Consider the following 25,603-nt stretch of genomic DNA (forward strand, 5'->3'; position numbering starts at 1 on the left):
CAACAGTGGCTTCAGATGCTGCGATGCAGCTTCAGCGGTGGCGACCGCGATGCTTTTTGCTCTAGCGGTGGCCGTGATGCTTTTGCAGCGACGACGCGTGTTGTGTTGCTAGTTCTAGACGAGATGGAAGAAGGGGGATGGGCTAGTTTGGTGCGATGCGAAGGCAAAGGACGTGCGCTCGCCATACATCAGCTCAAAAGGGCGGACTGGCGGCCTATGCTGGACAAAGTGAAGAAGAGTGCCCCCGAGTGGCAACGAGGCCTGTTACAGCGTTCGGGTCGTCTAGTGTTGGTAAAGTCCATGGTTGCTGCGAAACCAATCCATCATTTCATGATCACAGACGCACTGGCATGGGTGTTTGAAGAGTTGGATAAATGGATGAGGGCGTTTTCTGGGCAGGTAAGGAGAAGGCCTCCGGAGGACAATGCATGGTAGCCTGGAGCGCGGTATGCAAGCCGACGTGCTTCGGTGGGCCTGGCATTAGAAACCTAAAATTGCAGGGCCTTGCCCTTAGGGTCAGGTGGGAATGGCTGAAGCGCACAGTTCCGGAGAGACCATGGCAGGGCCTAGACATGATCGATGATAAGGATGCTCGAGCAGTTTTTGGTAATATGTTCAAGATCGAGGTAGGGGAGGGCACTAACGTCTTATTCTGGAGGGACCGTTGGATCAACGGATTTGCAGCGGCCGACATAGCGCCGATGATTCACGCTCTGGTAGATACGCGCACCAGAAATAGACGTACGGTCAAGGAGGGTATGGACAACAGAAGATGGCTACAGGATGTTGTCGAGGAGCTCACTTTTGTGGGTCACCTACAGCTAGTGCACCTCAATCTGGCTATTAGTACCGTTCAGAGAGATACCAGTGCGCCGGATACCTTCTCTTGGCCGGCCGATCCCTCTGGTTCGTATTCGGCTAGTTCGACATATCAATGGTTTTGCCTTGGCGATGTCAGGGCCCCATATGCATCTTGCGTCTGGAAGAGTTGGGCACTTCTCAAGTGCAAGATCTTTGTGTGGTTGGTTTTCCAGCACCGTATGTGGACGTCGGACCGCCGTGCCAAGCATGGCCTTCAAGATCACCCCTCGGCTTGCTACACGTGCTTGCAGGAAGAAGACAATGCAGGATATATTCTGGTTCACTGTGGATATGCACGAGAGGTGTGGCACATTTGCTTCAATGCACTACACTTGAGCATCAGGACTCTGGATGTACAAGATACTTTACTAGATTGATGGATCGAGACCAGGAGGAGTGTGGCTAGGGGTTTGAAGAGGGGCTTCGATACCTTTGTCATCTTGGTTGCTTGGGAGCTCTGGAAACAACGAAACGCGTGTGTGATTAACAGGATGACACAGTAGAGGACCCCGTCGGAGTTGGCCGACGACATCTTGAGAGTAGTACAACAATGAAGACAAGCCGGTGTCAAAGTTGATGGTTTAACGCATCTTGTGAGAGAGTAGCCTTAGAATAATTTGTGTGCGTTATAAGGGATGTTGGCTGAGTGTGGATGCACACATCTAGCTCATGCATCTCTTGTACGTTAACTAGTGGCTGGGGCGCCACCTGGTGGCGCCTCTTGAGGCGTTGTTGTGCGCACTAACCAAGTTGCTGTAGTTATTAACGTGACAGTGTAGATAAGCAGAAGTGGTTAAAAATATAACACCATCACCATCAATTATCAAGCAAGAACTCTGCTTCAATTAATTATAGTAACCGGCCTGTCTTAGAAACAATTTTCTGCAACCAATTAAAAATGACAGAGGAGATGCAATGAAATGTAAGCTATATGAATTCCTTCATAGGAATGTGTTGTTACTTATATGAATAGGAGAAGATCCAGAGCACATCTGACAGGAAATATGATACGATCTCTCTCCTGGTGCCCTCCGAACCATCCTCAACTGCACAAGCAAGACATAAGATATTAAGCAATTTTACAAACACTTCATCTTTATAAATTCAATGAGTACTCTCTAGCATATACTTTGAAAAGAAGAGGTCTTGTTCATCATTTCACAAAACCTGCATATTAGTATAGCAAGCAAAGGCATGCAAAATACTGGACATGTTTTGGTTCATGCACAGAAGCAGAGAAATAGCAAGATCTAGAAAAACAGCGCAAGAGTAATCTTGACAACGCCATCTCAAAGAAAGACCAGATGAGGTGAAGAAAAAAAAATGATGTATCTGGAGCAATTGTTTTCCTCTAGTTACCATTTGATTCAATATTTTGTCCAATCTCAAAATCTAAGATATGCCCGTATCCAATTATTAATAAGTTAACTTGCAACTCTTGGCACAAAACATGAGCAGCTTGATAATAGAAGAGCCCTCAATTGTCCGCTTTTGATGAAGGGAAATCAATTAGTTTTAAAATACATGGGAAAAGTTGATGTTAATAACTAATGTTTGTGCTGAAATAAAGTAGTCCACAATATGGGAAGCAAAAAAAAATGGCATGAAGGAACACTTGCTGCTTTCTCACCCAGTAAAAGTAGTAATGATGTAGAAACCGATGGAATTCTTTTCTTCTTGTACTTAGTATTGATCTCACTTGATTCAGTTTCGGAAAACGATTTGCCGGAAGTGGCATAAGTATCTGGTAACAAATTGAAAGATCAATAAATATGCACCAGTTGACCATATAACTTTCCAAAAGAAGAACAAGATGATTTGTTCCTATAGTGATTGTTGCAGAAGAATATAGCCGAACAAAAGAACTCATATCAGAAGTTAAATAGACACCCATGTCAGGTTCATAAACTGTGATGCTAGCTTTTGGTCATTTTCTTGTTTCACGAGCACAATTATTCGGTTGTTGTATCATATTATTGAGAGGACAAGGAAAATCATGCTCGCCAATTCTTTTCATCCGAACAACCATAAATATTGTTTGAAACCTGAAAGCACAAGGTAAAGAATTGACTGAAAGAAACTTGGAGAACAAAAACCTAATTAGAGGACATGCTACCTTATTTGCTGATTTAATCTCAGATGAGTTGGTTTCTTTATCAATACTGTAATTGTTGTTTTCACAAGATGCAACAGAAGCACCATTTACTCTTGAAGGAAGATTTTGATTTGATCCATTCATGTTGTTTATATAGTAATAGATTAGTATCAAGAATATAGCTATCAGTTGTTGCAAAGGATGACTCTCATACAGTGTCAAAATTCATGTCACGCAGCTGACTGTCACCCCCTGGAAGAAGTGAATTCAGGTTAGTCAAGAATCGTCGGAACCAAAATCAGACAACGCAAAACTGAAACAGAACCGCCAGTTCAAGGTCAGCGGGAGCGGGGGTGTGGCGGCGGCCATGCCCGAGTCCCCGGCGTCCGTGAAGCGGAGGAGGAAAATATGAGCGAATGTCGGGGATGCACACACCATGGATGACCTCCTTGCCTCCATGGTCCACCTCCTCGAGGCAATCCGCCTCATCGGCCGATCTGGTTGGCGGGTGGAGCAAAAAGGAGCTCGGCGGCCATGGCGCGGGCGCGATCAAGCAAACTTTTGGAAGAGGGGGACAGAGGCTCGACATTGAATAGATATATTATACCTGAAAGTGAACATTTGTATCAAAATGTTAGGGAAGAGGTCATCCTACAGAATTAGCTCCTGCTACAGAATTAGCTTGTGTGTGTCAAAATGTTAGGGAAGAGGTCACACAATTAGCTCATGTGTATCAAATCTTCGGTAAGTATGTCTTGTATTGTATAACAGTATAAGTCAACATGCTACAAAATTTAAACAACAACTGTAACAGGATGCAAAATCAAAGGAGGTGTACAAGGAGGGAAAGGTAGCAATGATATATCTCTAACTAACTTTGAACTTACCTATCAACATAAGACATTTTCTTAATAATGGGCAGATTCTGCAAGCAAACCATTTTTCGCAAGAAAGGGGGTAAAATCAAGCATTTTACACAACTATAAATGATTTTCAGCCAAGAAGATGAAAGGAGGACAAAAATACCCATGAATACAAGATATAATTATTGAAGTTATTCTCTGCGACCATGATATAATCTATAGAAGTTAAAAGTATCTAGTTGACAGGAAACCTGTCTTTGATAAGACTGATGGTGAAGATGTAACCTTAGAAACAACATTAGTGTCCAAAACAATTCAGATAGATATGTACTCAATTTGTCATTATGCCTTTTACATGGTTCGTAGAATTCCTTGTTATATATAATGCGACTAATTACTCTCACAATAAAAACAGGAGATATCAAGTCCAAGGAAGCACATGAAGTCAAGTACAAGCATGGAATCACTTCCTATTGTTCTTAACTAAAACCAAAGTTCTAAAAATATAGCACTGCAGAGGACCTTCAAGTTACATTTCTCATGAGCAGCTTCCAGCATTGACACCCAAATAAGAGCATTAATAATCTTTTCATCGCCAGCATTGACACCCTAATAAGAACAAATGCCACAGATATCCTGCAAAGTAAATTCCTATTATTGGTACTGAATTGCCAATGGCGTCATAAAAAATATATATTTCAATCAAAAGAATGCATGACGCATCAAATATTAAGCGGTAAATCAGCTCAAGTGAAAAGGGCATGGAATGCTGGCCTCAAGATTAAGTTTCGGTATAAATTGCAGGTACCACAAACTCAAGCTAATACAACGATATGCGAGAATCATGTGGAGATGATGAGAGACGAAATAAAAGGGAACTCACAGGAAGTGCAGATCAGGGTGAGAGGGAGAGAACCTGTAGGTCTAGCCGACGCCGTCGGAATCAGCAAAACCAGAGAGGAGGACGGCCTCATGTGGACAAAATTTCAACAACAAAAAACTCTGCAAGTCTGAAGTGTCGCAATTATACTTTTTGTTAGTTGTCGTCTTAATCTGTACATTACATGACCAATGTATAATAGTACCCTGCCTTTTTCTAAATGGCTCTTCTGATTTTTTGAGAGTGCAGACCAATGAGATTATCTTAACTAAATTATCTCACAATTCCATTAGAGACTACAGCAGTGCCAAGAAAGCATCATGGTTCAAGTTATGCAACTACCAACCTGTGTTTTGTTGAAACAGAAGAAACTTAGCTTAAGTACATTATCTTACAACTTCCTTAGAGACTACAGAAGCAACAAAAAGCATCATGGTTTAGGCTTTGCAACTACCAAAATGTGATCTCACGCAAAGAAAAAAGACAGTAATTGTTCAGCTTAGCATCATGTTTCAGCTTACACAACTATCAAAATGTCAGCCTAAGTCATTGTCTAATGGTTTCAGAAAAAGGATCACGAGAAAGGTCACCCATTAATGTGATTCAGATTCAGCCTACCACAAGGTCAAAGAAGTTAATCTTCATCCACGTTGGCATCATCCGTTGCGCCGTTTTGCTCCTGCGGTACTGTTTTTTATCTAGTTTCCTCCATTATGCTCCAGGCTTCATTTTTTGCTTTTGAAATTGCAGAAAGAGTTGAGTGGAATAGAATAAATCTGAATGTTCTTTTATCACAATTGTGTCCTAATACAAAAGCTACTCGGCACAGGCGAAGGAATCCGAAATTAATGTAATACCACATTCATAAGGATATAGAGCCAATAGAATTGCATTGTTGTTCACTATTTATTTATTCTCCCATTTTATAACAATTGTGTGTAAATACAATAGCTATTCTCTACAGCCAAAGGAATTTCAAAATTCACACAACCCCTCGTTCATAAGGATATAAAGAGACAATAAAATTCCATTGTTGTTAGCAACTTCTATCTATTTATGCTCCCAGATTCTCACTAATAATTTACGGACTTTGCCACTTCACCTTCATTTGCATTGTCACATAGAGTTACTTATCCATGCAGCATCTAAACCCAAAGAATGTATCTTTGCTGGACACAACTGAGCAAGAGTAACAGACTAACAGAATGGAGACAAGTAGACAACAACACTGACCTTACAATGCAGTTCTCAGGGGCTCAACAAACTCTGGGAACTCAATCTCATAGAGCGCCTCGAAGACATCTTCAGCGTTGATCATGTGCACCTTTCCTTCCTTGCACTCATCATTTGCCATGCAAATAAGATCAAACTCATGTTACTATTATTATCCCAAGAAGAAGCCTAATATTATGCTCTCTGGCACTCTCCCCATGATCAAATAGCAAAGCCATTAGCTAAAGACGTTCACGATGAAGATCCTAAACCAGCAGTGCTAACTGCTAACTGATGCCAATAAATTAACTTCCACTATTTTCTTCCCCCAAGAAACCCCCAAAAATTTAACATAAGCATCAAATTCGTCACCCAAAATACATAAGAACAACATTTCAGACTTCAGTCTACATGCTACAGCACCCAGCGGCAATCAAATTTAAACATCCATAGTGCATATTAGGCACTGATCCTGATAAATATATCTTGCTAGCCTGCTATTGTAAAAAAACAAACATACATTTAAGTTATATCTGCCCATGAATACATGTAAGGAACCACGTCAACCAAAATTGAACCAAGCTTTTTCCATTTCATTTTGAATCTCAATCAACACAAGGCTTTTCCTTTTTGAAACTCAATCTAACCACGATAGATTGACAACATGAGGAACTGAGGAAGAGGAATTGAGGACTTACCATATTGGAGGCTTGGAGATGGACGAGATAAGCAGTGAGTTGACACGACCGCCAGCCGCTGTAGAAGATCGGAGTGTCGGAAGCTACAACCTCTAAATCAGAGAATGAAGATGGGGGAGGTCCACCGTGCTAGGAGGCCGGCAGCCAGGACCTCGGAGGGGGAGGCTCGCCATGCTTGGATGGAGAGGCGGTAGTGGTAGCAGAAGCGTGGGATGTCGATGCCGTACCTCGCAGGCCTGGAGAACGGAGAAGCCATTGGGGATCCGCACGGTATGGCCGTCGACGAACACCTCGAGCGCGTCCTCCGGGTTGGGCGGCAGATCGACGCGCGCCTCGCCGACGGGCTCCCACGGCGGCGGCGGCGGCTCCGAGTCGGCGGGCGGCACGGCCGCGCTGGCCTCCGGTGAGCTCACGGTGGCGCTCGAGCTGGGAACCTGGGAGGAGGTGAGGAGAGGTGGCAGCCTCTCCCTCGCTGGCGAGCGCATGGGACACCCGCCTTGCTGTCGGGGGAGGAGCAGCACCGCCCTTCCTATCAGATTAGCCACAAAAGTGAAGACCCTGAGGAGAAGCAGGCCTTTCTCCAGTCGGCAGCGCCAGAGGGGCGATGGGGCGGCGGCGGCGGCGGCTGCCGCAACCTAGTTGAGAGGAGGAAAAACGAAAGAGACAAAAAGACAAAAGAGGAAGAAGCGTGTATGGGGAGAAAAGCCTACCAGCGAAACAAAAACAAACAACGTGACTATCGTGAGCTATCACCCTTGATGCACAGCTGAATGGTTTAATTTTCTATCTTCTAAAAAAATGATACGCTATTGAGGTATTCTCGAAGAAAAAGGACGTGCGCTATCGACCTTCCAGTGAAGCGGGCCCGTTCCTCTCCGCCTCTCGACTACTCTCGCCCGTCCCCTTCCGTTTCCACCCAAGCAGACCGCCGGCGGGCGGCCTCCACACCCCCGCCTCCCACTTCTTCCTCCCTTGCTCGGCCGGCTCCGGCGACTCCTATCCGCATGCCTGGAGCCCCCACGCGCTCCTTCTCCCCCAACACTGACCCCCTCGAGTCTCGACTGAAGCAAACCCTAGCCTCCCGTGCGCCTCGTGCAAATGGATGCGGCGGGTCCTAGCCCGAAGCGGAGGAGATCGGCCTCGCCCGGTGTGGAAGAAGACGGAGGATGCGCCGACTACATCAGCGCCCTCCCCGACGCCGTGCTCGGCGACATCATCTCCCTCCTCCCCACCAAGGAAGGCGCCCGCACCCGAATCCTCGCGTCCCGGTGGCGCGACCTCTGGCTCTCCGCCCCTCTTAATCTCGACTGCCGTGAGCTCACCGCCGGCAGGAATGAAGTCCGCTCCGACGTCGTCTCCCGCATCCTTTCCTCCCACCGGGGACCCGGCCGTCGTCTCTACATCAACACCTGCATCCACTGGATACTAGCAGACACCGTGGAAGCTTGCCTCCGATCCGCCGCTCTGGACAACCTTGAGGAGCTTGATTTCATCAACCATCTGTTAGAGAAACCACAGCGGGCATTGATCCTCCGCTTCTCGCCCACCCTCCGTGTTGCCAACATTGGTGGATGCAACCTCTCGGACGTCAACTTCCATGAGCTCCACCTTCACTTCCCCTTGCTTAAGCAGCTCGGTCTTGTAAATGTCATGATCTCGGAGAGCTCGCTGCATAGCCTGATTGCCGGGTGCCCAGCTCTCGAGTGCTTGCTGATTGACATGTGCTCTGGCTTCCGCCGCATCCGAATAAACTCCCCAACTATGAGATGCATGGCTGTGAGAGAATATGGGATACCGATAGAGTCACTGCTGCTTGAACAAATCGTCATTGAGAAAGCTCCTTGTCTTGTGAGGCTGCTCTTTGAGAGGGGCAGTATTCTGCAGGTAACCGTACTCGCAGCTCCTAAACTGGAGACTTTAGGCTTCATTAGTGATAAGTGCAGGTCAGGTGAATTGTCCAGACTCATGATTGGCTCCACTGTTCTTCAGGTATGTCCTATGGCTTCTCAGTTGCATTTCTATGCGCAGAAAAATTGCCTATCACCTGACCTGTGCACTGGCCTAATATTGTGGCTTTCATACTTGATAAAGGGATTGTGTGTTGATAACCTGATAACAGTGGTACAAACTGTCAAGATTTTGGCTCCTGATATGCACAATCTTAGTTTGGATACTGTTATTGAATTGATGAGATGCTTTCCGTGCTTGGAGAAGTTGTACATTCAGGTGATGTTTCTTCATTGATAGTTCAGCAACCTTTTTGATCTACTTTTGGTCTGAACTTGTTGATTTGGTTATTTGTGTATGTTATTTCAGTCATTTCAATCAAGACCGGGGAATTTGTGGCGTCGTAAACACCGGAATCTGTTAAAATGTTTTGACATGAGTCTGAAGACGTTAGTGTTACAACTATATCGGGGGAAGAAGTCGCAAATTAACTTTCTTACATTCTTTGTATTGAATGCGAAAGTGCTAGAGTCAGTGACACTTGGCATCACAACCAGGAATAACAATGAGAAGTTCTTGGCAAAACAACGCAGGAAGCTTGAGCTAGAGAACAGGGTTTCCAGAGATGCTCAGTTTCATTTTAGAACTGGTAGTTGTGTCCGCAGTTCTTATGATATCAAGCATATCGGTGATTTGGATTTAACTGATCCATTTGCACATATGTAGCTACTTGTTCTCGCCGGTTGGCCTATTTCATTTTGTGTGTTGTCAAACCTGAGTTGTTAGCGTGTTTGTAGTACCTTTTGAGTTTGTATCATCTGGTACCTTAGTAGAATTCGAGAGACTATTGTTTATGATACTTTTGTCAGACGGGCCACATGTTTGCAACCCTGTGCTAGTTTACATTAACTCCGGTGTTGGTGTTATTTCACATTATGTTTTATGGCATTGTTCTCCGAGTCTCTTTCTTGTTGCCTGTCAACACTGAATACTTGCCTGATTTCCCTGAATAGTGCTGTTGAAGTTATCGTTTGCTCAACAGTGAATCACTGAACTCTATGCTGAATGTAAATCTTACCATTAAAGTTCAACTCTGCTGATTGTTGTAATGATTTTGAATACCATTATCTGAGTAATACTTGGCACATATTTTCGAACTCATTATATGCTCGAGATGAGAAATCTGAAGACTTGCTGCTAAATTGGAACTTTGTTTAAAAACTGAAACAATATGTTGTAGATAGATTACTGTTAGCAGCAGGATTTGGATGATTCTGAAACACTCTCAATAGCCGCTGCAGATCATCATTTGTTGTATCCTTCAGAAGATACTCAAATGGTTCCATGCAATGTACCTTTGTCATGTATACTATCTGCACCTGATTTGATCTGAGCCATGACAGAAACAGCAGGCTCGAGACCTCTTGATTGTATGCTTATATATATGACTATGATACCTTGTGTCATTTAAACAAGGCAGGTGTATGTCTACGCCGTCGATCTTAGCTGCCACTCCCTCTGCCCTACAATATAAGGCCTGGTTAATTGTTGATGACTTCACCAAGCCACTCACCCTGTGGTTTTACTCCACTGATGTCTCATTTGATTTTGTGCAATGTTGCATGAATGCAGATGCCTAGTTTGGGAGGTGTGCGTTTTGAAGAATTAGTTAGTAGTGATAGCCATATGACAGAGTTGGATAAGTGTTTTTTGAGGCCCGGGCTCCCAGAGAAGCTCCATGAAAGGAACCAAGAGGAAATTCAACAAGATTTTTTCCGGTTGCGTGGAAGGTGGGATTGGATTGTTAAACTCAAATACATGAAAGCCGGGGTTTTGGATCACCTGTTCTTACCGAGTGTCCAAAAATAAAATTTCAGCAGAAGCAATATGATGACCATGTTAAGGTAATTGATATTTCAGATTGCACCTAGTTAGACCATTTGTTCGTCATTCTAATTTTGTTTCATTGTTATTTGTATTTTCCAGAGATACCTGAAGGACACGGAATTTTTTAACAAGAATATCTTCAACTTTTGGTGGATGAAGTCTCTCTGGAGCCCTATACCAGCTGAGCGAGCACCACGATAGAGTGCAGCATCGGTGAGGAGTGGCGCAAGCTCAAAGAAAGTGAGTGAAGACGGCGATGACTTTATGCCAAGCAAACGAGGTCAGGACTGAGGCAAGGCTCATGTTGCATCTGACAGGGGTGGCCGTAGAAGAAAGTGAGAGCGGCGACGATGACTTTATGCCAAGCAAAAAAGCTCATAACAGATCGAAGGGTTGTGAAAGCTCAAAGAATGGTAGATTAAGTAAGAGTGTAGCATCATTGAAGGGCGCCGATGCTGATTACGATTCCGCTGATGAGTGTGCAAAGGAAGACCTAAAAGGTCCTCTTCGGCCTGAGCGAGGCCGACAGGGTCATACATATTATAGGAAATTGTTGAAAATCTATATTAAAAAATTCTTTAGAAAATGTTAAGGGTCGAAAAAATGGTTCTTGGTGTGCACAAAAAATGTAGGACGTGTATTAAAAATTCTTAACATAAAAACATATAATTAAAAAATATGTTCCTGATATATGCTTAAAATGTAGATTGTGTATGGAAAAGGTAGTTATCAAACACAATTTTTAAAATTGTAATCATCTATTTCAAAAATGTAAAATGTGTATCAAAAAATGTCCTGATGTATAAAAATGTAGAAGCCTCTAGTGAAACCTATGGCCCTCGACTCTATTTTTCATCATATATTTTCAGATCTATAAACCAAAAATACCAAAAATATCTTGTTGAAATTTATTTACTTTAATTTGTTTTATGTTTTAGTATTTTTTTATATCTTATCTCTATCAGATCTCACCTTTGCAAGTGACAGTGAAGGGATTGACAACCCCTTAATCGCATTGGGTGCAAGTGTTTGATTGTTTGTATAGGTGCATATATTAGAGACTTGCTTGTATCTCCTACTGTATTGATACCTTGGTTCTTAACTGAGGGAAATACTTATCTCTACTTTGCTGCATCACTCTTTCCTCTTCAAGGGAAAAATCAACGGAAGCTCAAGAAGAAGCAATATGGTAGTGTTTCTCAATATCGGTTGGTATTGAGATTCATTTCGACATCTCAATTTAGAGGCCATCAAAATAGTCATATTCGGGAGGCCCAACACCAATTCCAAAATCCGAGCCTCAAAACAAACATCCAAACGGGGCCTTAGGCTATTATTTTGTATGTGTGATTTCAATCCTTGGGTAGGTGCATTTGTACAGTTGGAACCATCAACTCTCATGCAATGCTAAAAAAGGAAACCGAGAAGCCTGGTGTAGGATCGAAAGTTTGTTTAGAGGAGGGTGATTAACTACTTGACCAAATAAAAATCTAGTCTTTTTCCAATTTTAAGTCTTGGCAGATTTTAACAACTTAGCACAAGTCAAGCAATCAACCTACACATGCAAGTCTAAGAGTATAGCAGCAGAATGTAAAACATTGCACATGAAGGTAAAGGAAGGAGTTTGGAGGGAGCAAACGCAATGTAGACAAGGAGATTTTTGGCGTGGTTCTGATAGGTGGTGCTATCGTACATCCACGTTGATGGAGACTTCAACCCACGAAGGGTAATGGTTGCGCGAGTCCACGAATGACTCCACCCACGAAGGGTCTACGAAGAAGCAACCTTGTCTATCCCACCATGGCCATCGCCCACGAAGGACTTGCCTCACTAGGGTAGATCTTCACGAAGTAGGCGATCTCCTTGCTCGTACAAACTCCTTGGTTCAACTTCACAATCTTGACGGAAGCTCCCAAGTGACACCTAACCAATTTAGGAGACACCACTCTCCAAAAGGTAATAGACGGTGTGTTGATGCTGAACTCCTTGCTCTTGTGCTTCAAATGATAGTCTCCCCAACACTCAACTCTCTCTCACAGATTTGGATTTGGTGGAAAGATGATTTGAGTGGAAAGCAACTTGGGGAAGGCTAGATATCAAGATTCAAATGGTTGGAATGGAATATCTTGGTCTCAACACATGAGTAGGTGGTTCTCTCTCAGAAAATGAATGCTGAAGTGTAGGCACGTTCTGATGGCTCTCCTTACTAATGAAGGAAGGATGGAGGGGTATATATAGCCTCCACACAAAATCTAACCGTTAGACACAATTTACCAAACTCGGTGGGACCGAATCAGAAAACTCGTTCAGACCAATTTAGTTCAAAATGTGAGCGTTAGGTTTTTTGGTGGGACCGACATGTCAACTCTGTGGGACTGATTTCATTAGGGTTAGGGCATAACGTAATCTCGGTGAGACCGATTACACAAACTCGGTGGGACCGATTTTGGTAATAAGCTAACCAGAGAGTTGGTTAGGAAAACTCAATGGGACCGAATCGCTCATTTCGGTGAGACCAAAACGTTACGAAAGGGAAACAAAGAGTTTGCATTGCGAACTCGGTGGGACCGATTGCTCATATTGGTTGGATCGAAACATTACGAAGGTAAACAGAGAGTTTGCAATCCCATCTCGGTGAGACCGAGAGCCCTATCGGTGAGACCGAAGTGACTAGGGTTTGTGGCAGTGACTATCTCAAGTGAACTTGGTGGCGCCGGATGAAACATTTTTGGTGGGGCCGAGTTTGATTTTTGGTTTGGGACATATGTGGATATGAGAAGGTGGTTAAGGGTTTTTGGAGCATATCACTAAGCATTTTGAGCAAGCAAGCCATTAAGCAACACCTCATCCCCTTTTAATAGTATTGCCTTTTCCTATGGACTCAATGTGATCTTGGATCACTAAAAGTAAAATGTAGAGTCTTGAGCTTGAGCCAATATGTGTCCTTAGCATTTTGAGGGGTCCACAATCCTAATCCATGCCATGCCAATCATTGAACTTTCCTTAAATATTTATCTTGAAATAGCATTAGCTCAATGAGCTATATGTTGTTAATAATTACCAAAACCACCCAGGGATAGTGGCACTTTCAATCTTCCTCTTTTTGGTAATTGATGACAACATATAGATCAAAGCTTCGACAAATGATAATAAGATTTAAATACATCGTCGCTTTGAGAAGTATGTGATAAGCAAGAGCTCTCCCTAAATTTGTGCACTATTTAAGATTTGCTTTTTAATGCAAATGTACAATCGATTAGGATCACGGGTCACTCTTCCATGTCACATACATCTTGGTGGAGCGCTCAAAATGATATAAATTAAAACATGCACTCATCACCAAGCAAAGTGAATAATCATATAAGAATATAAAGAATAATGTCATCCAAGCAAACATTAAAGTAGCATGTGATCAAACACATGATCATGCAAGTATCTCACATAGACATAAAGTATCAAACAGGCACACAATAAAGTTCAACCAAAATGCAAGAGAGACACATGAGGAAAACACTCTCTCTCGAAGCCTATGATCTATACATTTCTCCCCCTTTGGCAACAAGTTACCAAAAAGTTTGAAAATTCATAGTGCTATGCGTCTCTCAGGCTTGGTCTTCGGGAGGTGGTGTAGAGAGAACTCCAAGGACGAAGGCATCAGTTGATGTGGTTGGAGCTGATGGAGCAGGTGCTGGAGGTGGCACTGAAGCTATCGCTGATGGTGCAGATGAAGTAGCTCTTGTATCTGATACTGGCACTGCAGCTGACCTCTGATTCCTTGGCACACGCTGAAAAGCATCCGTAGTTGCATTCCCTCTCTTCTCCTCTGCTTCCTCCTAGAGCTGCTCGACTGCACTCTATATCTCTATCACCTTGAGGTCAAGATCATACAATTTTGTCTCAACAATCCTTTCCAAGCTTTCCTAATTCTGGGTCAGGGTGGCCAAGCCCTTCTCAATCCTCAATGTTGCCTGAATTAGATAACCTAGCTGATCTTGTTTGCTCTTTAAGAATACCTGAGATGCTTCCTTAGCACTTGGCATCCTTGCAGCCTTTTCTGTCTTTGCCTTAGCTCTCTTCTCTTATGCTTGTGCTGATGAAGGTTCATTCTCATTCATCACAACTGTGTTATCTTCAAAATCTTGGTGCAAGGGTAAATGCTCCTTGTCCAACATGTAAGTACATGTTCCCATCTTTGAGTTAATGAGCACCTGAATGCGTGGAGCATACCCACAAGATCTTTTCTGGTTAGTAGCTATCCTCTTGATTGTCTCGACAATCAGACTCATGACCTTGAATTTTTGTGGTACATCAAAGATTTGCAGCAAGTTGATGGAGTGTCCTCTTATCATCTTGTGATCTCCAGATTTGGGTAACAGAGTATGCCTTAAGATGGTGTTTATAGTAGGCAGACCAGACAACAAATAGTGCACAGATCCAAACTTGTGTGTCTCCAAAGCTTTGTTAGGGATCTCCTTGTACATGTTTGCCATAAAGTTGTGGTCCTTCTTCTTTTTGGCATACACATCCAGATCATCTTCTTGCTCTTCTGGGGCATTGATCAACTTGGCCCATTCATCAATAGTTGATTGGTACCTCGTACCTTCAGACATCCACACGATTCTGCCATCTGGATAGAAATGAGTAGTGGAGTAGAACTGCATAATGAGTTCATCATTCCATTTGGTCAAATTTTGACCCACAAACTCATCAACTCCACAAGCTTTGAAGCTTTCATGTACACCTGGGAAGAAGTCTTCATTCTCATCAATGAATTCCCAATCGACCCATTTCATATCACAGACAATTGGCTTCTTGTCAAGCAGAATGATCTCATAGAAATCTTGTTGTTCCTTGGTGTGGAACCTATAGTCCACTGTAGTTCTCCTTCTTACAACATATGGATCAGACTGCCTCCGAAGTCTCAATCCTGCATCCTTTCTGATGTTCATGTCCTCAGCCACTGGATGAGTGTCATTGTGTTCTGAAATCTCTGGTTTCGGTTTTCTCAGCACTTGGGCTTCTGCATCTTCTTCTTCAGCTTCAGGCACTGGTGCCTTGTTCTTTTCTTCAGCAGGAATGTTTCCGGTGCTTCTCTTGGGTTTAGAAGGCTTATGAGCTTGAGCTGTTGCTTTGGGAGCAATTTTGGGCTTTGATGTTGCAGTCCCTGACTTGATTGCATCTCCCATGAGCTTCTGAGACTTGGGTGCTGGTGCAGCATCCTCTTCATCTTCATCTTCTTCTGGCTCTCTCATTATGGAGGATCTACCAAGCACTCTGGCAGTTATCTTCTTGACCCTCTCATTCCTCTTCTTTCCCTCTCCAGCAGCCTCTCCAGTTGGCTTAGATGTTTCAGCAGTTGAGACTCTGACCTTTAAGGTTGGCACTCTCTTGGCAGGGGCCTTCTTGTGCAGCAGTACCCTTCTTGACCAGGCTTTGTAGTTGCAGCAGTACCATACTATTGTTGGGGAACATAGTAATTTCAAAAAAATCCTACGCACACGCAAGATCGTGGTGATGCATATCAACGAGAGGGAGAGTGTTGTCTATGTACCCTCGTAGACCGTAATTGGAAGCGTTATGACAAAGCGGTTGATGTAGTCGTACGTCTTCACAATCGACTAATCCTAGCACCAAAAGTACGGCACCTCCGCGATCTGCACACGTTCGGCTCGGTGACGTCCCACGAACTCACAATCCGGCAAAGAGTCGAGGGAGAGCTTCTGTAACACCCTCGATGCGACTATATCTGCCACGTGTTGAAGCACGACTTAGAGGCATAACCGCATTGAAAGCAATGTCTCAAGTGAGGTAATCTTCACAAACAACCCATGTAATACAATAAGGGAAAAGATACATAGTTGGCTTACAATCGCCACTTTACACAAATACATGAATACAACATTACAACATCTAAATACAATCAAGGTCCGACTACGGAACCAAAATAAAAGAAGAACCCCAAAAGCAACAAGGTCCCCGATCGACCCCAACTAGGCTCCACTACTGATCAACTGGAAACGGATCAACACAAAGGCCAAGATCTTCACCGAGCTCCTCCTGAGCTTGGTTGCGTCTTCTGCACGAACTCATCGGCACCTGCAAGCTGGTTTGGAAGTATCTGTGAGTCACGAGGACTCAGCAATCTCACACCCTCGCGATCAAGACTATTTAAGCTTATGGGTAAGGTAAAAGGTATGAGGTGGAGCTGCAGCAAGCGACTAGCATATATGGTGTCTAACCTATTCGCAAAAGAGAGCGAGAAGAGAAGGCAAAAGCACGGTCGAACAACTATGATCAAGAAGTGATCCTAGAACAACCTACGTCAAGCATTACTCCAACACCGTGTTCACTTCCCGGACTCTGCCGGAAAGAGACCATCACGGTTACACATGCAGTTGATGTATTTTAATTAAGGTCAACTTCAGGTTTTCTACAACTGGACGTTAACAAATTCCCATCTGCCCATAACCGCGGGCACGGTTTTCGACAGTTCAAATCCCTGCAGGGGTGTCCCAACTTAGCCCATCACAAGCTCTCACGGTCAACGAAGGATATTCCTTCTAGCGGGAAGACCCGATCAGACTCGGAATCCCGGTTACAAGACATTTCGACAATGGTAAAACAAGTCCAGCAACACCGCCCGAATGTGCCGACAAATCCCGATAGGAGCTGCACATATCTCGTTCTCAGGGCACACTCAGATGAGACATCCTACGAGTAAAACCAACCCTCAAGTTGCCCCGAGGTGGCCCTGCAGTCTACTCGGTCGGACCAACACTCAAAGGAGCACTAGCCCACGAAGGGTAACGGTTGCGCGAGTCCACAGAGGGCTCCACCCACGAAGGGTCCATGAAGAATCAACCTTGTCTATCCCACCATGGCCATCACCCATGAAGGACTTGCCTTACTAGGGTAGATCTTCATGAAGTAGACGATCTCCTCGCCCGTACAAACTCCTTGGTTCAACTCCACAATCTTGAAGGAGGCTCCCAAGTGACACCTAACCAATCTAGGAGACAACACTCTCCAAAAGGTAATAGATAGTGTGTTGATGATGAACTCCTTGCTCTTGTGCTTCAAATGATAGTCTACCCAACACTCAACTCTCTCACACAGATTTGGATTTGGTGGAAAGATGATTTGAGTGGAAAGCAATTTCGGGAAGGCTAGAGATCAAGATTCAAATGGTTGGAATGGAATATCTTGGTCTCAACACATGAGTAGGTGGTTCTCTCTCAGAAAATGAATGCTGAAGTGTAGGCACGTTCTGATGGCTCTCATTACTAATGAAGGATGGGTGGAGGGGTATATAAAGCCTCCACACAAAATCTAACCGTTACACACAATTTCACAAACTCGATGGGACCGAATCAGAAAACTCGGTCAGACTGATTTAGTTCAAAATGTGAACGTTAGGTTTTTTGGTGGGACCGACATGTCAACTCGGTGGGACCGATTTCATTAGGATAGGGCATAACGTAATCTCGGTCAGACCGATTACACAAACTTGGTGGGACGATTTTAGTAATAAGCTAACCAGAGAGTTGGTCAGGCAAACTCGGTGGGACCGAATCGCTCATTTCGGTGAGACCGAAATGTTACGGAAGGGAAACAAAGAGTTTGCATTGCGAACTCGGTGGGACCAATCACTCATCTCGGTTGGATCGAAACATTACGAAGGGAAACAGAGAGTTTGCAATCTCATCTCGATGAGACCAAGATCCCTATCGGTGAGACCGAAGTGACTAGGGTTTGTGGCAGTGGCTATGTCAAGTGAACTCGGTGGCGCCGGATGGATCATTTCGGTGGGGCCGAGTTTGATTTTTGGTTTGGTACATATGTGGATATGAGAGAGTGGTTGAGGGTTTTTGGAGCATATCACTAAGCATTTTGAGCAAGTAAGCCATTAAGCAACACCTCATCCCTTTTTAATAGTAGTGGCTTTTCCTATGGACTCAATGTGATCTTGGATCACTGAAAGTAAAATGTAGAGTCTTAATCTTGAGCCAATATGTGTCCTTAGCATTTTGAGGGGTCCACAATCCTAATCCATGACATGCCAATCATTGAACTTTCCTGAAATATTTATCGTGAAATAGCATTAGATCAATGAGCTATATGTTGTTAATAATTACCAAAACCACCCAGGGATAGTTGCACTTTCAACTGGTATTTTTTATGTATAACATTGAAAAATTGTTTTGAGAAACCACAGAATTTGTCATGTCTTTGAGGTGGGAGTGCCGAATGCTGCAAGCCATCCGAAATTGGTGTAAGAAAACTAAAGCAGAATTGGAGCAGGGTGATAACATAGCAAAGCGACGTGATGATTGAAGAGCTAAATCCGAGAGGCTCGTTATAGTTTCATTTGTTGGCTAGTGGCAATGTATGGGCATTTAATTTTAACATACTAGTGGGTTCTCTATCCACACTTGTCGTATTCATAATTCAGGTTGCATCCCACCAATATTCAATTAGCCATGATGACATGGTAAGAATAGTTTGTTGTAGCGACCACACCTCAAATGTTCTGATCTCTGTGCTCAGGTGTCATCCCTGGATCAGTAATGCTCACACCACACAGTACTCGGAGGATTTATAATAGAGTAGCAATCACACACTTATTACAATGAATATGGCTTAAGGCCATCTAATAACGATAACAGCGGAAGGCTTGGAAGATAAGTGAGTCCATCAACTCCAACGGCATCACTGAGTATAGAACCACGACCTAAAACTCCTTAATCATCGTCTGAAAAGTCTGCAACATTAACGTTGCAGCCCGAAACGGGTCAGCACATGGAATATGCTGGCAAGGTAACACATAGAGAGTAATGGAATGAAACAACTATAGTATATGCATATTTGGCTGGTGGAAAGCTCTATGGTTACAGTTTTGCGTAAAGCCAATTTTCCCCTACTGCAAAGGAATAAATTTTATTTAACTATCATGGTAGTTGTTAAACATTGAGAATGGTTGACAACATTCTCAATCCCAATTAAGCATCATCATTAAACAAAACCCAACAAAATTGATTTTTAGAGTAACATGTTGAGATTCACATGATAATCCAAGTACTAGATACTCAAGCTGTCCATAACCGGGGACACGGCTCACCATGATTAGTTTATACACTCTGCAGAGGTTTGCGCACTTTTCCCCACAAGACTCGATCGTCTCTATTTGCTTTCTCGCACTATATGGTGTTTGAGAAGACGGATGACCGAGACATAGTCTTTCAAAAGCGCTAGCACCTTACGATGGATAGACCGTTACACCTACTTTCCCCTACATCTGCTAGTCTACCCTATAAGAGTTCGCACGACTTAATCAACTATGCTAGAGCCCATAATAGCTTGTGGCTGCACACGGAAGTTTCTAGTATGAAAAATCTCATGATCCCTTTGGGCCTGGGTGGCGGTCCATAAAGAAAAACAGGCAATCCTGGAATACCCAGGTACCTCAATCCACCCAGATGTGTGTTTAAGTTTCCACCTTAGATAAACCATTAATTAACAAACTCACATCTGTCATGGATATCACTCACCCAATCCATGTCTACTAGCATAGCATGGCATAATAGGCAACGTAGAAGTAACTCCCAAAGGTTTGATAATATAACAGGTAATAGGTACTACCTCAACTACTTCCCATCCCACAATTTAATTAGATCCTAATCATGCAATGTTTGAGGATTGATCTAATGCAATAAAACTGGGTAGTAGGAGGTATGATCAAAGTGTTACTTGCCTTGCTGATGATCCGCGAAACCTAGCGATTCGAAGTAACAAGCGGCGCACTCCGGGTATTCTATCGCAGACAAACAAACAAGCATACAATAAGTATTCATCTAATGCACAGGTAAAACTCGAATAAGATATCTAACCAGAAGGTTCAACTTAAGAACTCCGGTTTGCAAAAAGAATCAAATCAAACGAAGGAACGAAAGTCAAACGGCAAAAGAAACAAGATCCGTTTACTATTCTGGATCTAGGGCAATTTTTATAGTGGCAAAGACTTGTTTAAGATGGTTAAACGGATAAAGGGTTTCGAGACGAAACTCTAGGCGCTTGAATCGCCTGAATCTGATAAACGAGCGAAAAGTTATACTAAAACGAAAATCAGATCAGGAATCGCGATCAGAAAAATCGCGGATTTAATCCGAGAAAAAGAAAAACGACGAATGTTCGCTAGAACGAATGAACGGACGAACGCCCGCTAAATAAATAAGTCGGAAAAACCGATCTATTTAAAAAACGAAACTAAAAAAATTTAAAAAAACCGCGACTTTTTTCCTCTTTTTCAAATTATTCCGCGCAGAAAACAAATAAAAGAAATACTAAACAGACTCCAAAAATCCCGAAATAAATTTTCTCGGGCTTCTAAAATAAAGCCGCACAAGGTGAACATTTATTTGGGGCCTAAATGCAATTTTGAGAAATGCACATGTTTCCTAAATTCAAATAAAATACCGAAAAACTCCGAAATAAAATCTTATTTGATTTTATTATTAAATCCTCAATATTTCTTTATTTTGGGGAAGTCATTTTATTCTCTCTCTCATATTTTTGTAATAGAAATAATTGATGATAAAATAATTAAAATCAAATGATCCTATTCGCAAAATTTGAGAAAACTCAAATATGAAAATAATGAAATCCCCAACTCTCTCCGTGGGTCCTTGAGTTGCGTGGAATTTCTAGGATCAAAACGAAAAGAAAATAAATTATGATATGCAATGATGGTCTAATGTATAACATTCCAAATTGAAAATTTGGGATGTTACAAACCTACCCCCCTTAAGATGAATCTCGCCCTCGAGATTCGGGTTGGCTAGAAAATAGGTGAGGGTGGTCCTTGAGAAAATCTTCCTCTCGCTCCCAGGTGGCTTCATCCTCCGTGCGGTGGCTCCACTAAACCTTACAGAACTTGATAACCTTGCTGCGGGTGACTCGACTGGCATACTCTAGAATCTTAACTGGTTTCTCCTCATAGGTCAAATCGTTATCCAACTGAATTGCTTCCAATGGCACGGTGTCTCTCAAAGGTATGTCAGCTATCTCCGCGTGGCACTTCTTCAACTGAGAAACGTGGAACACATAATGAACTCCTGACAATCCTTCGGGCAATTCCAACTTGTAGGCCACTTCTCCCATACGTTCCAATACTCGGTATGGTCCTACAAATCATGGCGCTAACTTTCCTTTAACACCAAAGCGCTTTGTTCCCCGAAGTGGGGATACTCGAAGATAATCTCTATCTCCAACTTCGTAAACTGTCTCCTTGCGTTTAGAATCTGCATAACTCTTCTGTCTGGACTGGGCTATCTTGAGCCTATCGCGAATCAATTTCACCTTCTGTTCAGACTCCTTAATCAAGTCAGGTCCAAACAACTGGCGGTCTCCAACTTCATCCCATGTCAAGGGTGTCCTGCACCTCCTTCCGTACAAGGCTTCGAAAGGGGCCATCTTTAAACTGGATTGATAGTTGTTGTTGTAAGAGAACTCTGCATACAGCAAATTCTCGTCCCAACTAGATCCATAATCTAGCGCACAAGCTCTCAGCATGTCCTCCAAAATCTGATTGACTCTCTCGGTCTATCCATCTGTCTGTGGATGAAAAGATGTGCTGAACTCTAGCCTGGTACCCAAAGTTTCGTGCAACTGATTCCAGAACTTTGAGGTAAACTGGGTTCCTCTATCTGATACTATACTCCTCGGAACACCATGTAAGCATACAATCCTGGTCATGTATATCTTTGCCAACTTAGCACTGGTGTAAGTGGTCTTTACCGGGATGAAATGAGCTACTTTCGTCAACCGATCAACTACAACCCAAATCGAGTCATAGCCTGAATAAGTCCTGGGTAATCCCGTGATAAAATCCATGCCTAACTTATCCCACTTCCATTCGGGTATCGGCAATGGCTGTAGCAATCCTGCTGGCTTCTGATGCTTTGCCTTTACTCTCTGACATACATCACAAACTGCTACATACTCTGCAATATCTTTCTTCATTCCGGTCCACCAGAAAATATCCTTCAAATCCAAATACATCTTAGTATTTCCTGGGTGAGTCGAATATGGTGAATTGTGTGCCTCTTGCAGAATCAACTTCCTGATCTCCGGGTCACTGGGCACATAAACACGGTCTTCAAACCATAGGGTGTCGTGCTCATCCTCACGAAATCCTTTAGCCTTTCCTTCGCTCATTTTCTCCTTTATAGAGGCAATCTCCTTGTCAGTCTTCTGAGCTTCTCTGATTCTATCCATCAAAGTTGACTGAATCTCCAATGCTGCTACATAGCCTCTCGGAACTATTTCCAAACATAGTTCACGAAGATTTTCGGCTAACTCCCTTGGTATTTCTCCCGTTATTAGTGTATTGACATGGCTTTTGCGACTTAATGCGTCAGCTACTACATTAGCCTTTCCGGGATGGTAATGCAATCTCATATCATAATCCTTGATGAGCTCCAACCATCTCGTTTGTCTGAGGTTCAACTCCTTCTGCGTGAAAATGTACTTCAAACTCTTGTGATCCGTGTACACCTCACAATGATTTCCAATGAGGAAATGTCTCCAAGTCTTTAGTGCATGCACTACGGCTGCTAACTCCAAATCATGCGTAGCATAATTCAACTCGTGAGGTTTAAGCTGTCTTGAGGCATATGAAACAACTCTCCCTTCCTGCATAAGCACTGCTCCAAGTCCTCGACGTGAAGCGTTGCAGTACACCTCATAATCCTTGGTCTGGTCTGCAAAATCAACACTGGTGAAGTAACCAAGCGTTTCTTCAACTCCTGGAAACTAGCCTCACACTCCTCAGTCCATATGAACTTGGTATCCTTCTTCAACAACTCCGTCATAGGCTTCGCAATCTTTGAGAAATTCTCAATGAATCTCCGGTAGTATCCTGCGAGTCCAAGGAAACTCCGGATCTCTCCAACTTTCGTTGGTGCCTCCCACTTGGTCACGGTATCAACTTTAGTGGGATCTACTGATATACCTTCTCCGGATATAACGTGTCCGAGGAATCCTACTTCCTTCAACCAAAACTCACATTTGCTGAACTTGGCATACAACTGATGTTCTCTGAGCTTCTCAGGTACCAATCGCAAATGCTCCTTATGCTCCTCTTCACTTTTCGAGTAAACCAGAATATCATCAATGAACACCACGATGGACTTATCCAAGAACTCCATAAACACTTTGTTCATCATGTTCATAAAATAGGCAGGTGCGTTAGTCAGACCAAATGACATAACGGTATACTCGTACAGCCCATACCTAGTGGTAAAATCTGTCTTAGGTATATCCTGTTCTCGAATCTTCAACTGGTGGTATCCTGATCGCAGATCGATCTTGGAAAATACCTTAGCTCTTTGCAATCGATCAAACAGATCATTGATCATTGGTAGTAGGTACTTGTTCTTGATGGTTACTTCATTCAATCCTCGATAATCAACAACCATCCTTAACGATCCATCCTTTTTCTCCACTAGAAGTACTGGTGATCCCCAAGGCGACGAACTTGGGCGAATGTAACCTTTATCCAGTAACTCCTCAATCTGCTTCTTAATTTCCACCAAATCCTTTGCAGGCATCCTATATGGTCTCTTTGATATTGGCCCTGTGCCTAGAAATAGCTCAATCAAAAACTCAATATCTCTATCTAGTGGCATGCCTAGCAACTCTTCTGGAAATACTTCAGGGAAATCCCTTACCACTGGCACCTCCTCCTGCACAACTCATGTTAAACAATTTACTTGAGTCCCTTTTGGCACATGTCGGGATACATACTTGATCCTTCTCCCTTCTGGGGTAGTAAGCAAAATTGTCTTACTGGCGCAATCAATGTTTCCTCCGTACATCGACAGCCAATCCATACCCAGAATTACATCTAATCCTTGTGATTCCAAAATGATTAGATCCGAGGGAAACACATGCCTACCTATACTCAATGGCACTTGAATACATCCTTGACTGGCCATATACTCCACTCCTGGTGAGCTTACTAGCATAGGTGTTCTAAGAACCTTAGTGGGCAAGTTATACTTATCCACAAATCCCCTTGATATGTATGAATGTGATGCACCAGTATCAAAAAGAACGAGTGCAGTAATTGACTTAACCAAAAACTTACCGATTACGGCATCTGGTTGCTCTTCAACCTCCTCCACGTTAACGTGGTTCACCTGTTCCCTGTTGAAAGGGTTTGGCTTCTTCCTAGAGCTACCATTGCCATTCTGGCCTTCAGGACATTCATTGGCATAATGTTCGGTCTTCTGGCACTTAAAGCAAGTGACTTGGCTCAGGTCCTTCTTGGCTGGGGTTGATGGGTTGGTGCGATTCTGGCCATTGCTTCCTCCATTCCCATTACCATTCTTGGTGTCGTTGTGATTGTGCGAGCTACCTCCTCCATGGGTATGCTGAAAATGTCCTCCCGGTCTAGGGGTAAAACGTGGCTTCTGCTGAGCTCCAGAATTGTACTTCCCTTGTCCATACTTCCTCTTGCAGTTCTCAATTTGCTGCTGCTTGCCTTCAATCATAAGAGCACAGTCTACCAACTCCTGGTAGTTGTTGAAGGTTGCTACCATCAACTGCATGCTCAACTCATCATTCAGTCCTTCTAGAAACTTCTCCTTCTTAGCTGCATCCGTAGCAACGTCATCTGGGGGCATAACATGCTAATTTACTAAAGTCCTCCACATACTGGCCAACTGTTCGTCCTCCTTGGCGCAAGTTGCGAAACTCTCACTTCTTCATGGCCATAGCTCCTGCTGAAACATGGGCAGTACGAAAAGCCTGCTGAAACTAGTCCCAAGTGACAATGTCGACGGGAAAAGTGGCTGTGAAATTCTCCCACCATGATGCTGCGGGTCCTTCAAGCTGATGTGCGGCAAACTTCACCTTCTCCGCATCTGTGCATCATGATGTGGTCAACTCTCTAGCGGTCTTGCGGAGCCAATCATCTTCTACTATCGGCTCGGTGCTACTGGAAAACACCGGCGGATTCAGCCTAAGAAAACAGGCTAAGTGATCAACAGGTGGTGGTGGTGGTGGTGGGTTGTTGTTGTTGTTCCCCTGATTCTGATTCTGGACTAGCAACTGCATCAATGTGTTCTGCTGCTGGATCAACTAGGTGAGCTCCGGTGGA

The 25,603-nt window shown here is 43.5% G+C and overlaps 1 protein-coding gene and 1 long non-coding RNA gene across 4 annotated transcripts; one reads left to right on the forward strand and one right to left on the reverse strand.

The window, feature by feature from the left end:
* Positions 1–3,094: 3,094 nt before the first annotated feature.
* LOC123106625 (uncharacterized) lies at positions 3,095–4,786 on the reverse strand. The gene is made up of 3 exons (XR_006451417.1): positions 4,736–4,786; positions 4,342–4,455; positions 3,095–3,563 (listed from the first exon to the last, which is right to left on the reverse strand). It is a non-coding gene; the product is annotated as an uncharacterized lncRNA (long non-coding RNA).
* A 2,673-nt stretch (positions 4,787–7,459) lies between these two features.
* Positions 7,460–10,911, forward strand: LOC123102385 (FBD-associated F-box protein At5g60610-like). Of its 3 annotated transcripts, XM_044523725.1 has the most exons (4): positions 7,460–8,598; positions 8,701–8,835; positions 10,189–10,460; positions 10,543–10,911. In XM_044523725.1, the coding sequence occupies exons 1-3, from the start codon at positions 7,708–7,710 to the stop codon at positions 10,423–10,425; spliced, it is 1,263 nt and encodes a 420-aa protein (XP_044379660.1). In that variant the 5' UTR covers positions 7,460–7,707; the 3' UTR covers positions 10,426–10,460; positions 10,543–10,911. The 3 variants fall into 3 exon arrangements, with proteins under 3 accessions (XP_044379660.1, XP_044379659.1, XP_044379658.1); XM_044523724.1 differs by lacking the exons at positions 10,189–10,460; positions 10,543–10,911 and adding an exon at positions 8,926–9,433; XM_044523723.1 differs by lacking the exons at positions 10,189–10,460; positions 10,543–10,911 and adding an exon at positions 8,926–9,433 and having other exon boundaries at positions 7,460–8,835.
* Positions 10,912–25,603: the final 14,692 nt, after the last annotated feature.

The sequence above is a fragment of the Triticum aestivum genome, chromosome 5A (assembly GCF_018294505.1).
Source record: "Triticum aestivum cultivar Chinese Spring chromosome 5A, IWGSC CS RefSeq v2.1, whole genome shotgun sequence".
In the NCBI taxonomy this organism is placed as follows: domain Eukaryota; kingdom Viridiplantae; phylum Streptophyta; class Magnoliopsida; order Poales; family Poaceae; genus Triticum; species Triticum aestivum.

Bases quoted from the DNA above. Each gene is read 5' to 3' on its own strand.
- LOC123102385 (XM_044523723.1), top strand. From the start codon at position 7,708: ATGGATGCGGCGGGTCCTAGCCCGAAGCGGAGGAGATCGGCCTCGCCC. The intron at 8,836-8,925 runs GTGATGTTTCTT...ATGTTATTTCAG, and splicing joins TGGAGAAGTTGTACATTCAG to TCATTTCAATCAAGACCGGG.